Raw genomic sequence first — 11,409 nt, 5'->3', positions numbered from 1 at the left:
ATCTAATTCTACGGTATATGTGTCGATAAACATAATTAGACACGACCACCCAACCTGATACTTGAAATAAGTAGATGAATTAGTTAAGAATCAGTCGTCTCCTCGTTCCTGAAACAATTAGAGCGCTAATTGTCGAAGCAATGAGAACACGACTGAACCTAGAGAAATGTCCCAACAAGCGGTGGAAACCGTTGCTCGGTGAAAAATAGGTTACCCACCAGCGAAAATATACCGGTTATTCAAGCAAGTGGTGAGCTTGTGTCTATAATATACTGTAGTTTTGTTTCAAGCAGCTGTATTAAACTTATAAACATCAAAAGCATAGGGGAAATGTTGGACCTATGACCATAGTTATCCTATGAGCCACCCCCACTATTTTTTTTTCTAGAAGTCTTTAGCGCCCACATTTCTCACTGTCACGTGACTTCGAGACAAAGTACGTTTCTCGGAAAATTTCATAAACGTGGTGAAAGACCAGTCAGTTTTAGGCATCACATAGAATTTTATACTACTATAAACAGTGATGTACGCTCATACAAAAAATATTGACGCCGTCAGCGTAAACGCAAACGTATGAAAAACCATACGCCGTATGCGTCAACGTAACTTGTGAAAAAAGTTGGTGGCGTCAGCGTCAGCGCATACACTAGCGTAAACTAATTTTGTTTGCTAGGTGTCAAACATTCACACGTTATAAACCACCCGAAACAAACAACTTTTATTTTGAATTTCCACAAAGAAACACAAGCATCTGAAAGTGTTCATCTGACATTTTGCTGTGTTTTGGTTCCAATATGTCTTTTCCCATTGAAAACATTCTTTCAACTGCAGCGCTGGAAGGTATTGGCGTGTTGTAGCGAAAAAAATACATTAAAAAGTATGCGTTGACGCTATGCGCTAAAAAACCGCGAAAACTTTACGGCGTAACCTCAAGCGCAAACTACCCAAAAAAATGTGCCCGCAAGCGTTAGCGTAAACAAAAAGTCTACGCCGCAAGTATGCTGCGTAGAATTTGCGGCGGATACGTACATCTCTGACTATAAGTAAATTTTGTGGCAGGTAAATGTTTTATTTTGATGGATTAAGTATAATTCAATTAAATTTGCAGGAGGTACCCTTTAAAACAAGTTAGATTCGTGCTATATTTTAGCTAGCATAGATCAGGTCACTGTCTCAACTTTTTTTGTTGAGATCCAAAAATGTGCTTGCATTGGAGTAACTGACCTATGAGCCACTCTGAACAATGACCTGTGAGCCATGGTTCATAGCAGATAGGTGCAGCATATATTTGGTTTATATGCTACATCCATTTTGGCAATATGATTAGTGTATGATTACAATGAATAAAAGGTGATGAATTAAAGTAAAAACAACATGCTGGGCTGTCAAATTAAGGCATAACATAATCTATTTATTTGTAGAATTTACGTTGCAGACTATACTCGAATCGAAAAATATGTCAAATAAAGCTGTTAAGGCAAGAGGGTCTTTCACTGATGTTGAAATGCAAATGGCCGTGCAGCATGTCTTGCACAACAATTTATCTGTTCGCACTGCAGCTAAACAAAACAATGTGGACAGAACAACTTTGTCAAAATATGTAAAAGAAGCTAAGCGGACAAGCTTGGAACCGAACAAAAAAAACAAGATTAATGAACTTATTCATCTGGTTTTACGGTAAAATGTTTTGCTGTGTTCTGTATTTTTTCTTTTTTCAAACACCTTCATTTCGTGCTGTATTTGAATGTTTTATTATATGTGGTTTCTGCTTGTTTCTTGTATAGTGGTTCATAGGTCAGCAGGGTGGCTCGCAAGTCTTGTCATGGTAGTTCATAGGACCACACACTGTTTGACCTATGAACCACTTTGGAAAGGTTTATTTACGACGCAACAGTTTCCTAGTCAGAATTCAGCTACACTTCAAACTTAATCATTGTATAGACCTCAATGGTCAAGGAATGTTCCTGCAAGTTTAGAGCGTTGACGCTTCAAAGATAAAGAAAATATGGCAAAAAAAATCAAAAAGTGGCTCATAGGTCCAACATTTCTCCTACTGGTTAAAGCAAGCGAAAAAAATATTTAAAAAATTGATATATCAGCCACTCATTTTTTACGTTTTTGTTCCGTCACGGATAACTTCTTGGCTATAATTCTTACATCACAAAAAATACGTATTCTCGAAAATCATTAATAAGTAGCGTAGGTAAAAAAAACGATAACGCATAAAATACAGTAAAGCCATTATAAGCAATAAAACAATAAAAAATAACATGTCAAATAGCTCAAAGCTTTGATGCCAGCGCCACCGATAAAACAACTCATCCATCAGATAAGTAGCGCAACTATTCCCAATGAAGTAAATGAACTTTTAAACTTTTTAGTAGCCTATACGAAATGGGTTAAAGTATAGCCTAAATTGAGTTTGTTTTCATTGTTTTAATAAACCCAATTTCACCAATCAGTGCCGGTCTTTGGGGTGTGCAAACCGTGCGATAGCACAGGGCCCGCAAATTAGGGGGCCTGCAATTTACTCAGAAAATGCAGTAATTTTTGTCATTTCCAATAGAAAAAATTCAAATCGATTCACAAGCAAGTACCGGTATCCTAAAAGTCAGTTGCGGCTTTAGGGTGAGGTAAGTGCTGAGATTGTCGTGTCGGGCCACCTATAAGCTTACATGCTTTTAGGCCACCCACGACATTTAACCATGTGCTAAATAGTTAACATTGCACTGTGACAACAGAATTTCGTTTTGTGGCAATTGCATTTAAATAGAATACATGTTACTTTCAATATAAAACCATTCCTACTATGCCATATATATGTAGTTTTAAAACCAAACATTTAAAGGGCCCGGATTTGTTAAACGCCATGTACCAAATTGCTTAATATTCTATGAATTCAGAAAACTTCACTCTTGTGAAAATTTAAATTATTGTCATTGGGGCCTGCAAAGCATATTCCGCACAGGGCCCGAAATACCCCAAGACCGGCACTGCACCAATACCCTACCGTTGTTATTATTTTTTACGTCTTTTCAGGGAACGACATTACGCTTTTAGCAAAACAATCATGAGAAACGTGGTTTAGCCACAAATTTTGAAAACAAATTCGACACCAGCATATGGACACTCACATCCTGCTGAGCCAATAAAAGTGTTGTAAAATGCAATCAAAAGGGAAAAATCTACGTGATCTCATCGTTTGGTCATGACAGCGTCATTTTAACACATGAAAGTAGCTGGAAAAAAGAAAATGTGCACTGACGCTTTTCCGATGTTGCCAAATATTCGCCTTTAAGTTAAGCAGTGAGACGTAGCAGAAGAAGTATTTGACTTGCTTCAGTTCGTAGACTACTAGCAAAAATAGCTGTAGCTGATTCACGAAGGCTACAGGCATGCTAAGGTTTTTTTTCATTTTGAACTGGTTTACAGTTTGTTTGATTCCAATGATTGATGCCACCATTAGTTACGAAGGGTAAGTCATAGGCTAGTCTGTGTTGTGACAAGCAAGTTTACTATACTGAATTTAATCTATGCATGAGTTATCAGCTGCCATTGACGTAACTGCAAATTTTCACTTCATTTCTGTTCGTGCAAAATCTATTCCTGCATCTTCAAAGTTTGCATAATAAACAATTTTTTTAGCTTTTGCACTAATATCATGACCTCTGACGAGACATTAACACATTTGCATAAAAAACTTTGTTTCGTTTAAAATTAATAAAAAAATAGTTTACTAAAAGTTACTTAGTGAAACACGTCTTAAAAAATTGTACATTTGTATTGTTTTAAAAACGTTCATTTTAATTTTTTATCCTGACAAGCTAAATTGCTTAATTCGGAAAAGTAAAAACTGTATAAACAATTTTATTTAAATGCTTCTATTGATTAATCAAGCCAACAAAATGTTTAAACCAATAATTTTGGGCTATCTTGGTCTTTGTAAGTTTAATAGAATCCACGAAGTGTACAGTAGTATAAAAATTTAGAAAGCGATTGTGTTTTTTATGTTTTTTATGTGAACTTACATGTGCACAAGATTTCAGCTTTTAGAGACTAAAGCTCAAATTGGCCAAAGTGTTGTTAAGCCTTAATTATACTTTTTCCTATTCAGACACCAACTATGGAAAGTGAGCCTCGACCAGCATAAAGATTTGGAAGTAATCAGAGATTTGCATCAAGCAAAAGTGAGCGGTTGAAAATGTTTGTTATCCGAACCCGTGTTTGAAGTCGTTTACATACGGTAGTAGACTACTGTATCAAAGTCAACATGCATCCATGTTTACATTTTTTCCACCTTGAAGTGAAACAAGCTTGTTTTTCGTCTTACAAGACAGACTTACACACTAGGCTTGTAAACAAATGGGCTATACAACCAAACCAACAGCGCTACAAAATCTACAATCAAATAAGGAAATCAAAACTTGATTTCTCTTGTACAAAGCAAATGAGCTTTATAGGATAATTAAATTTGTTTTTGCATATGTTCAATTTAAAATCAAAACCGAACATGAACACTTTATTGACAAATTTTCCTATTTGCTTATCCATTGTAGGCTATAATCGTTCCAATAAAAGCAAACAAAAATTCGTAATTCGTAGTTGTTTGAACGTTTCAGATATTGAAGGAAGTCTCGGATTTAAGTCTGCACGAGCCATCGCTGCTTCACGTACCTCAAGAGTCTCTCAAATTTGTTCGCAATGTTTTCGCTGAGCGGCGAGTTTCTTACGAAGTCACAGTGGATAACTTAGAATCGCTCATCAACGACCAAAAGAGACATAAAAGATCTTTAGTCGCAACTTTGGACGACTTTACGTATCACGAATACCATCCCTATGAAGAAGTGAGTTATAGGAAAAAATACGAAAATCCTTCTGGGATAGAATGATTGATTGTAGGTTATTATCCATCTCCACTTGATTAATTATGTTAGAAATATACATAAATAATAGTAAAATAATGTGGATTAAACTATTGCTTGAATTATGATTTTATTATATGATTGATTAAAACAAATTCCGTAACTCTGTGTTGATTTCAGTCATGTTTGTTTTCTTTAAACATGTTAAAACTAATCAGCAAATAGCCACCTGCCGATACCTTGCCATTAGAATTAGACGGAGAAAAACTTGTCAACAAATGTTGTGATCAACTTTCTACACGGGCTTGTATTTTTGTTGTTGTAAAATTATGCTTTTCTTAGATTGAACAGTGGATGGATTTAGTGACACAGAAGTGTTCGTTTGCAACAAAAGAGCAAATTGGAGTGACATACGAAGGTCGACCAATTCAGATGTTGAAAGTTCAAAAAAACAAAAATTTAGACAAACCTGTTATTTACATCGATGCCTTGACACACGCAAGAGAATGGATAAGCACTGCGTCACTCATATACGTCGTTAATGAGGTAAGTTTGAATATGTTTGATTGATTTAATCTTTATCCTCGGACTGGGAAAGCTTCTTTAAGAGCTTTATCCTGGCAAATTCGCATGCTTGTAGAGGCTTTGAACCACTGACGCAGGCCCGGTCACCAAGATTGACAGAGGAAAGTTTCCAATTGTTGAAGTGTTGTTGCCAGGAAATTAATCCATCCATTAGATGCCGCTGAATGAAGAGTAGTCCCGTGTGTTGCTCAAGCGCACATTCCGAGAGTCGAACCAGCGTCGCTTGGTTTTGAAGCTTCTCGTTCACAAACTAGGCCATCTAGCGGCCCGGAGGATTCCTGAAGTGGGATGTCGAGTTTTGAGTAGATCAGGTGGCTGCTGGGATCTTCTGCTCGGCGAGCCAAATGTATAACGACTCCCTTTCGGCAAAGCTCAGAAGATTGGATGCCTGAAAGAATTGGTAAGTACTCTGTTGGAGTTGGGCGCAGGCATCCAGTAACAGTTCGCAATGCGTCTTGATTAGCCGGTCGAGGAGTTTGGTTATTACGCTTTACATGTATTTTCAAGATGTTGTTTAAAGAAGAGAATAAATGGATGACAGATGATTTGGATTGGTTTATCATTCCGGTTGTCAATGCTGACGGATATGTCTACAGCTGGACGACGGTGAGATGTCTGCTGTATTATTTTTACAACTTGTTAGCCTCTCAGTTTATCTCAATATAACGTACATTTTAAATTACGTACTGCTTGCGTTTTTAGTTTTCCTTTTGTGGTTTTATAACAGTTTCAAAAATTGAAAGCTCAGTTGTAGTTTTTATGATTGATTTTATTGTAAAATTAAAAGACACGTAGCTCAAACTTACCTGTAGCCTAATAGAAATATTGTGTAGAGACTTAAAACTGTAAAACGAATAATTCAACAAGCTTTCTAGTATTCATATAATCACCATTGTACCGGTAGCCTATCCATTAAAACAGAACTCCTCTATTTGATTATAGTTTAGGGTATAGCATAGCTGGAACCATATAAAGTTTCTTTTAGGATCGTGGCTGGAGAAAAACACGAAGTGAAACAGCTACAAGAGCTTTTCCACAATGCTATGGTGTTGATGCCAATAGAAACTGGGACAATCATTGGTCAGGTATGAATTTTAAATATTTTCTTCCATAGCAAAAAATTCAAAACAATTTGCGATTCTCAACATAAACAATTATCATGTAAAAATATTTTTGGGTTTTAGGTTTGTTATGAGTGATATCGCACCAATGAAAGTCGGGTAAAAGTTTGCCTGCATTGTTTCTCACAAAGCAAACAGTTTTGGCAGTATGAATCGGGAACTGAAGTCAGCGTATTGTAGTAGCGTACAGTAGACTATTTTACTTAGCCCACCTCTGCTTTACAGTACAGGCCTCCATAATTACACCAACGTTTTTTAAATTTCTTTTTACCAAAAGCAATTCATTGTAAATGCTTAGGGTGAAAGGCTCGAGCTTGTCAAAGTTTCCGGACTGTTGGCCATGTGCAAAAAGTTACCTGCATTAATTAGTGAAGCCTTCTTTATTCGGTTTATAGACAGTTTATTCAAACGACTGTGCTTGTGTAGCCTAAACTTTGCTTACAATAATTAAATAGTAAATGAATAAAGTGAGCTCATCTAATGCTACCAGTAGGCCTACGAATTGAAGACTTGAGTTGAAAAATCACTAAGTCCAAAATACGACTTTTGAGATAAAGCAAGTTAAAACTCTTTTAACGTTATTAAATCTTTTATTTTTATGCAAATACCGCAGTGTGTTGTTGCGAAAATATGCCCATTTTAGCGCTGGAACCGGCATTGACCATCATAGGCTACATCATATTTTTGGTAATAACTCACTTTTCACAAAATGCGGCTTAAGTAGTTCTACAACTCAGGTCTTCAGTTATGCAATAAGGACAACCGTTGTAAAACTGTAAAAAGCAAGAAACATTGCTTTCCTTTCATCAATATTGCACAATATGTTATAGAAGCATCTGATGTCTCACCATGTCGGTTGCAACACCACGGTCCATTTGCTGCATCTGAATCTGAAATACGTCACTTGACTAATTTCATCCAACGATTCAAGAGTAAAATAAAGGGTTTGATTTCATTGCATTCTTACAGTCAGCTTGTTCTATTTCCTTATGGTTTCAACAAAACTACTTCAGCAGACGTTACCGAGCAAGTAAGTAAAATAGCCAAAGGAGTTTTACAGCCCGCAGTATAGTCAGTCACGCAACACCAGCAATTAGCTTCACAAAATGCTCATAGTACGGCACTGATCTATAGCTCTATACTACTCAACTAAAGACTTTAATGATTTACAAAACCTTGTAAAACCATGCATTAAAGATTAGCCTAAAGTTTAAAACATGATATTTATCTAAAATGTTATTGTGAAGATGGTTTAAAATTATAAAAGCTTTCCCCTCCAATTTTCTGCTATGGAAAAGATTAAGCATTAAAAGAAGCTTTTTGTTGCAGCCTAAGAACATGTAAAATTGAAACAGTAGCAATAACTTTGTCAAAACAAATAAGCTAAATAAAGCTGTATTTGGACTTGGCACTCCAAAACTCCACGTCCAACTCTGAGAATAGAAGTCCAAGTCTGATGTATAGGCTGAACATTCAAGTCTGCTGTCCAAGTCGGATGCCATGGTTGAATAACAACAAGCCTAAGATAAAACAATGATGAAAAGGCGAATAGTCATATCAAACATAAACAACAATCTAATCTATTCATTTGAAGAAATATTAACCAAGTGGTAGACATTTCAATTCGGTTTGTAAACTCTTGTGGCCTTTAATTCTAACGTTGGCAAAGTTTTTACTTTAATCAAAACTGTCAATTTGTTCGTCCGTAGGCTACTTTAATCTTGTATCCATGGTTTGAGATAAGCGAACATGTTTCATGTTGCAAAAGTTTTATCTTTACACTCCTTGACAAATAAGCTTCATCGTAGCCTTATTATCAAACGAATATGCGGCCATCCAAGCAATTTGTAGGCTATGCTATATTACATAACAGAATGTAAATACCTATTAAAGAATAATACTGGCATAAAGTTTGGATTCTAGACCACTTTTATTTTATTCTAGCGCGCATTAACCAAGTAACATCACCATTTAATTTTATCATCACTTATATTGACTTTATCACATGTTATTTTAGATTGGTTTAAATTCAGTTTGCAGTTTGCGTGAATTCTGTATTGCAATTTGAATGATATTTGCAAAAAGTTGCGTTGTTTGAACTTTTATTGCAAACCAATTTGGAAAAAATAAATTGTTCTAGCTGTCTGTGCTAGAGCTATTAGCAAAAAGCAAGCCAACAGCTCAACCCAGTGACAGCTTAATACATCGTTATTCTGCCGTCAAAAGACCAACTTCGTGCTTTCAAGAAGCATATCAAACATCTTGCTGATGTGCTGATGAGTACAATATCTTTGTGTTTGTTATCTGTTATCTGTGTTGTTATTGTTGTGTAATAAAAAAATAAATAAATAAATAAAAAATTAACAATATGTAAATCTTATATTAACAGAGAATGCTAGGGGATAAAATCGTCAACGCAATACGCAATGTACATCAGTCCGACTACAAATCAACTGCAGGAGCAGAAGGATTGAACTGTAAGAAGTGTTTAATTAATTTTTGTTTGATTGCCTGGCTCAAAAAGTTCAAATATTCCAATGTTTTGTGATCTAAAAATGAATTAGTACGAAAAAAGGCAAAAGTTAAAATAATCCTTTAATAGTTACAGAAATATTTTTAGATAAATGGTCAGGAAACACGATGGATTGGAGTTATGAGAATGCTGGCATCAAGTTTAGTTACACAATTGAACTTAGAGATAAAGGAAAGTTTGGGTTCTTTTTACCCAGCGACCAAATCGTCCCAACCGGACAAGAACTTTTTAATGGAACTAAAGTATTCGCTCAACACATTAGAGATAACAATTAAGAAAGCTGTAACTCATGCTAACATGGCTGAAGCCTGTAGTAGGCTTAGGCTTACTAATCAAATGCATTTGAAAAAATTGTGACCTCATGTTATTTAAGCCTAGCCGATGTTCTGTGGTAATTTCTGTTGTGTGCGCAATTCTGTAGCCTACATTGACTAATATTTAGCCTATTGGCTATAGCTTAAAAAAATACAATTTTGAATAACTGCAATGGGGTCTTGACGTAGTCTTACTTGCAGCAGCCTTCTAACTGCTTTTTAGTCACATCGCATTATTAAAACATTATATTTTATGCATGATCCATTGTAACATTTATCCGTTCAACTTAATAAAGTAGGCTTGGCTCAAGTCCTTTCTTGATTTATGTCACAAACGACAGTTTCTTCTTGAAAGCTATGTTTAGGCCTACATTTTATCAGATTATAATAATTTATCATAAAAACAGGGATAAACAAATTAGGAAATGGAATTCTTTTTCAAGCATGTTTTTTTCTTAATATAATGTTTTTTATACCAGTATAACTTTAAAATGTTCTAACCCGCCAATAAACTTCAATATGCCATCACGGTCAAGCAAAAAACATAAATAACCTAAAGCATTAAACTAGACATAATTCTTCTTTTTAGATGTCGTTAACCCCAGTTACTGTGTAGGCCTATGTAGAATTGTTTTACAATAAGAAAAATAAGATAGCTAGAATAATATAAAGCATTAAAACGAATGTAACAGCCAAAAGTGTCCCCTTCGATAAATTCATTTGTTGGTTGAGACCAGAAATGTGGAGTCTAAGGCTCGGTAATTTTGTAAAGTCACAAGCCAAAGTCCACGCGACTACACATGCCTTAATAAAACTGTATTCTAGTTTTGTAACAGCAGCGGCGTTATTATAGAGACTTGCGTAAATAAGCAAATAGGTATAGGCTACAGCTAAAATGGCTTGATTAGCCTTAATTTAAAGCAAATTATTGATGTGATTTACAAGGAACACACAGATTGGTTGTGGGAATCATAAATCTCGGACTTGAAAATCATCTTTGGAAGCTTAATCATATGGCAGTTTTTGGATATACCTACTTGTAAACACTTTGAACCATTAACACAGATTTGATCAACGAGGTTGACAGGTTTGTGCGATTTTTGCTTGTTAAAATGTTGCCTTTAAACTGCTTCATTCACGTACCGCTAAACCAGGGGTTCCTAAACTTTTTTTTAACGCGGACCCCTTAAAAAAATTTGGTTTGCGTGGACCCCCTTTGTGGCCTAGTCCGAGAAACTTTTTTGATCAGCAAGAATTGGACATAACGCAATAAATTTAAAATTTGGTAACAAAATTTATGTTTTATTAAATTTAAGAAATAGCGAATGCAGATTGTTTTTCAATATCTTTGATTTAATTTCATTAATGTGAAGAATGCTGCGCTGCTGTTTGTCTTCAACAAGAACATGAAATAGTGGCTTCGTCTTTGATAGGGCTGATAGGATAATTGTTTGAACTTAATCTTTTTTCTTTTGAAAAATTTATTCCGTTTTTGTAATTATACACTAAGATTTCCATTGGGCCTTTATGGACCCCCTAAAACTAGTCCACGTACCCCTTGGGGGTCCACGGACCCCAGTTTAAGAACCTCTGCGCTAAACGGAGAGCTGTCCTTGAAGTGCATTATTCAAACACACACCCTAAACGTAGATCCATAGTTTTTAGAGCTTGGGGTTTCTTTGTTTGAAATTGAGCACCTAACTGACCCCGCTACTGGTAGCTTACAAATTGATTGCATTTTTTAATGAAGCTTGGAAAAGGAAGCTTGCCCCTGCTGGTGTCTGTTATCAAAAACATATCACGGGCGGGGACTGGGAGGCATTTGCAGACAAATTTTGTTTTTCGTTCCTCAAAGGGGGTATGTCTCAAAGACTAACAAAGTCTGGAGACCTTTAGGGTATTGGTTTAAAAAAAAATGATCAGCTGGATAAAAAATTGAATTCAGAAGAACAAAAAAGACTTTTAGTGTAACTCTGCAATTGTTCCATGGAACC

At 35.7% G+C, this 11,409-nt stretch overlaps 1 protein-coding gene across 1 annotated transcript; it reads left to right on the top strand.

Moving 5' to 3' along the window:
• Positions 1 to 3,356: 3,356 nt before the first annotated feature.
• LOC145782451 (carboxypeptidase B-like) lies at positions 3,357 to 9,839 on the top strand. The gene is made up of 9 exons (XM_082594244.1): positions 3,357 to 3,475; positions 4,115 to 4,187; positions 4,620 to 4,844; positions 5,205 to 5,408; positions 5,955 to 6,053; positions 6,433 to 6,532; positions 7,399 to 7,598; positions 8,958 to 9,045; positions 9,189 to 9,839. The coding sequence occupies exons 1-9, from the start codon at positions 3,396 to 3,398 to the stop codon at positions 9,374 to 9,376; spliced, it is 1,257 nt and encodes a 418-aa protein (XP_082450370.1). The 5' UTR covers positions 3,357 to 3,395; the 3' UTR covers positions 9,377 to 9,839.
• Positions 9,840 to 11,409: the final 1,570 nt, after the last annotated feature.

The sequence above is a fragment of the Aplidium turbinatum genome, chromosome 13 (genome assembly GCF_918807975.1).
Source record: "Aplidium turbinatum chromosome 13, kaAplTurb1.1, whole genome shotgun sequence".
NCBI classification, from domain to species: domain Eukaryota; kingdom Metazoa; phylum Chordata; class Ascidiacea; order Aplousobranchia; family Polyclinidae; genus Aplidium; species Aplidium turbinatum.
The sequence above is the reverse complement of the archived record's forward strand: the minus strand, read 5'-3'. Positions and strand labels throughout refer to the sequence as shown.

Excerpts from the sequence above, each read along its gene's own strand:
- LOC145782451 (XM_082594244.1), top strand. The coding sequence starts at position 3,396 with ATGCTAAGGTTTTTTTTCATTTTGAACTGGTTTACAGTTTGTTTGATT. Across the intron at positions 6,054-6,432 it reads ATGTCTACAGCTGGACGACG|GATCGTGGCTGGAGAAAAAC; the intron begins GTGAGATGTCTG and ends AGTTTCTTTTAG. Across the intron at positions 7,599-8,957 it reads CAGCAGACGTTACCGAGCAA|AGAATGCTAGGGGATAAAAT; the intron begins GTAAGTAAAATA and ends TTATATTAACAG.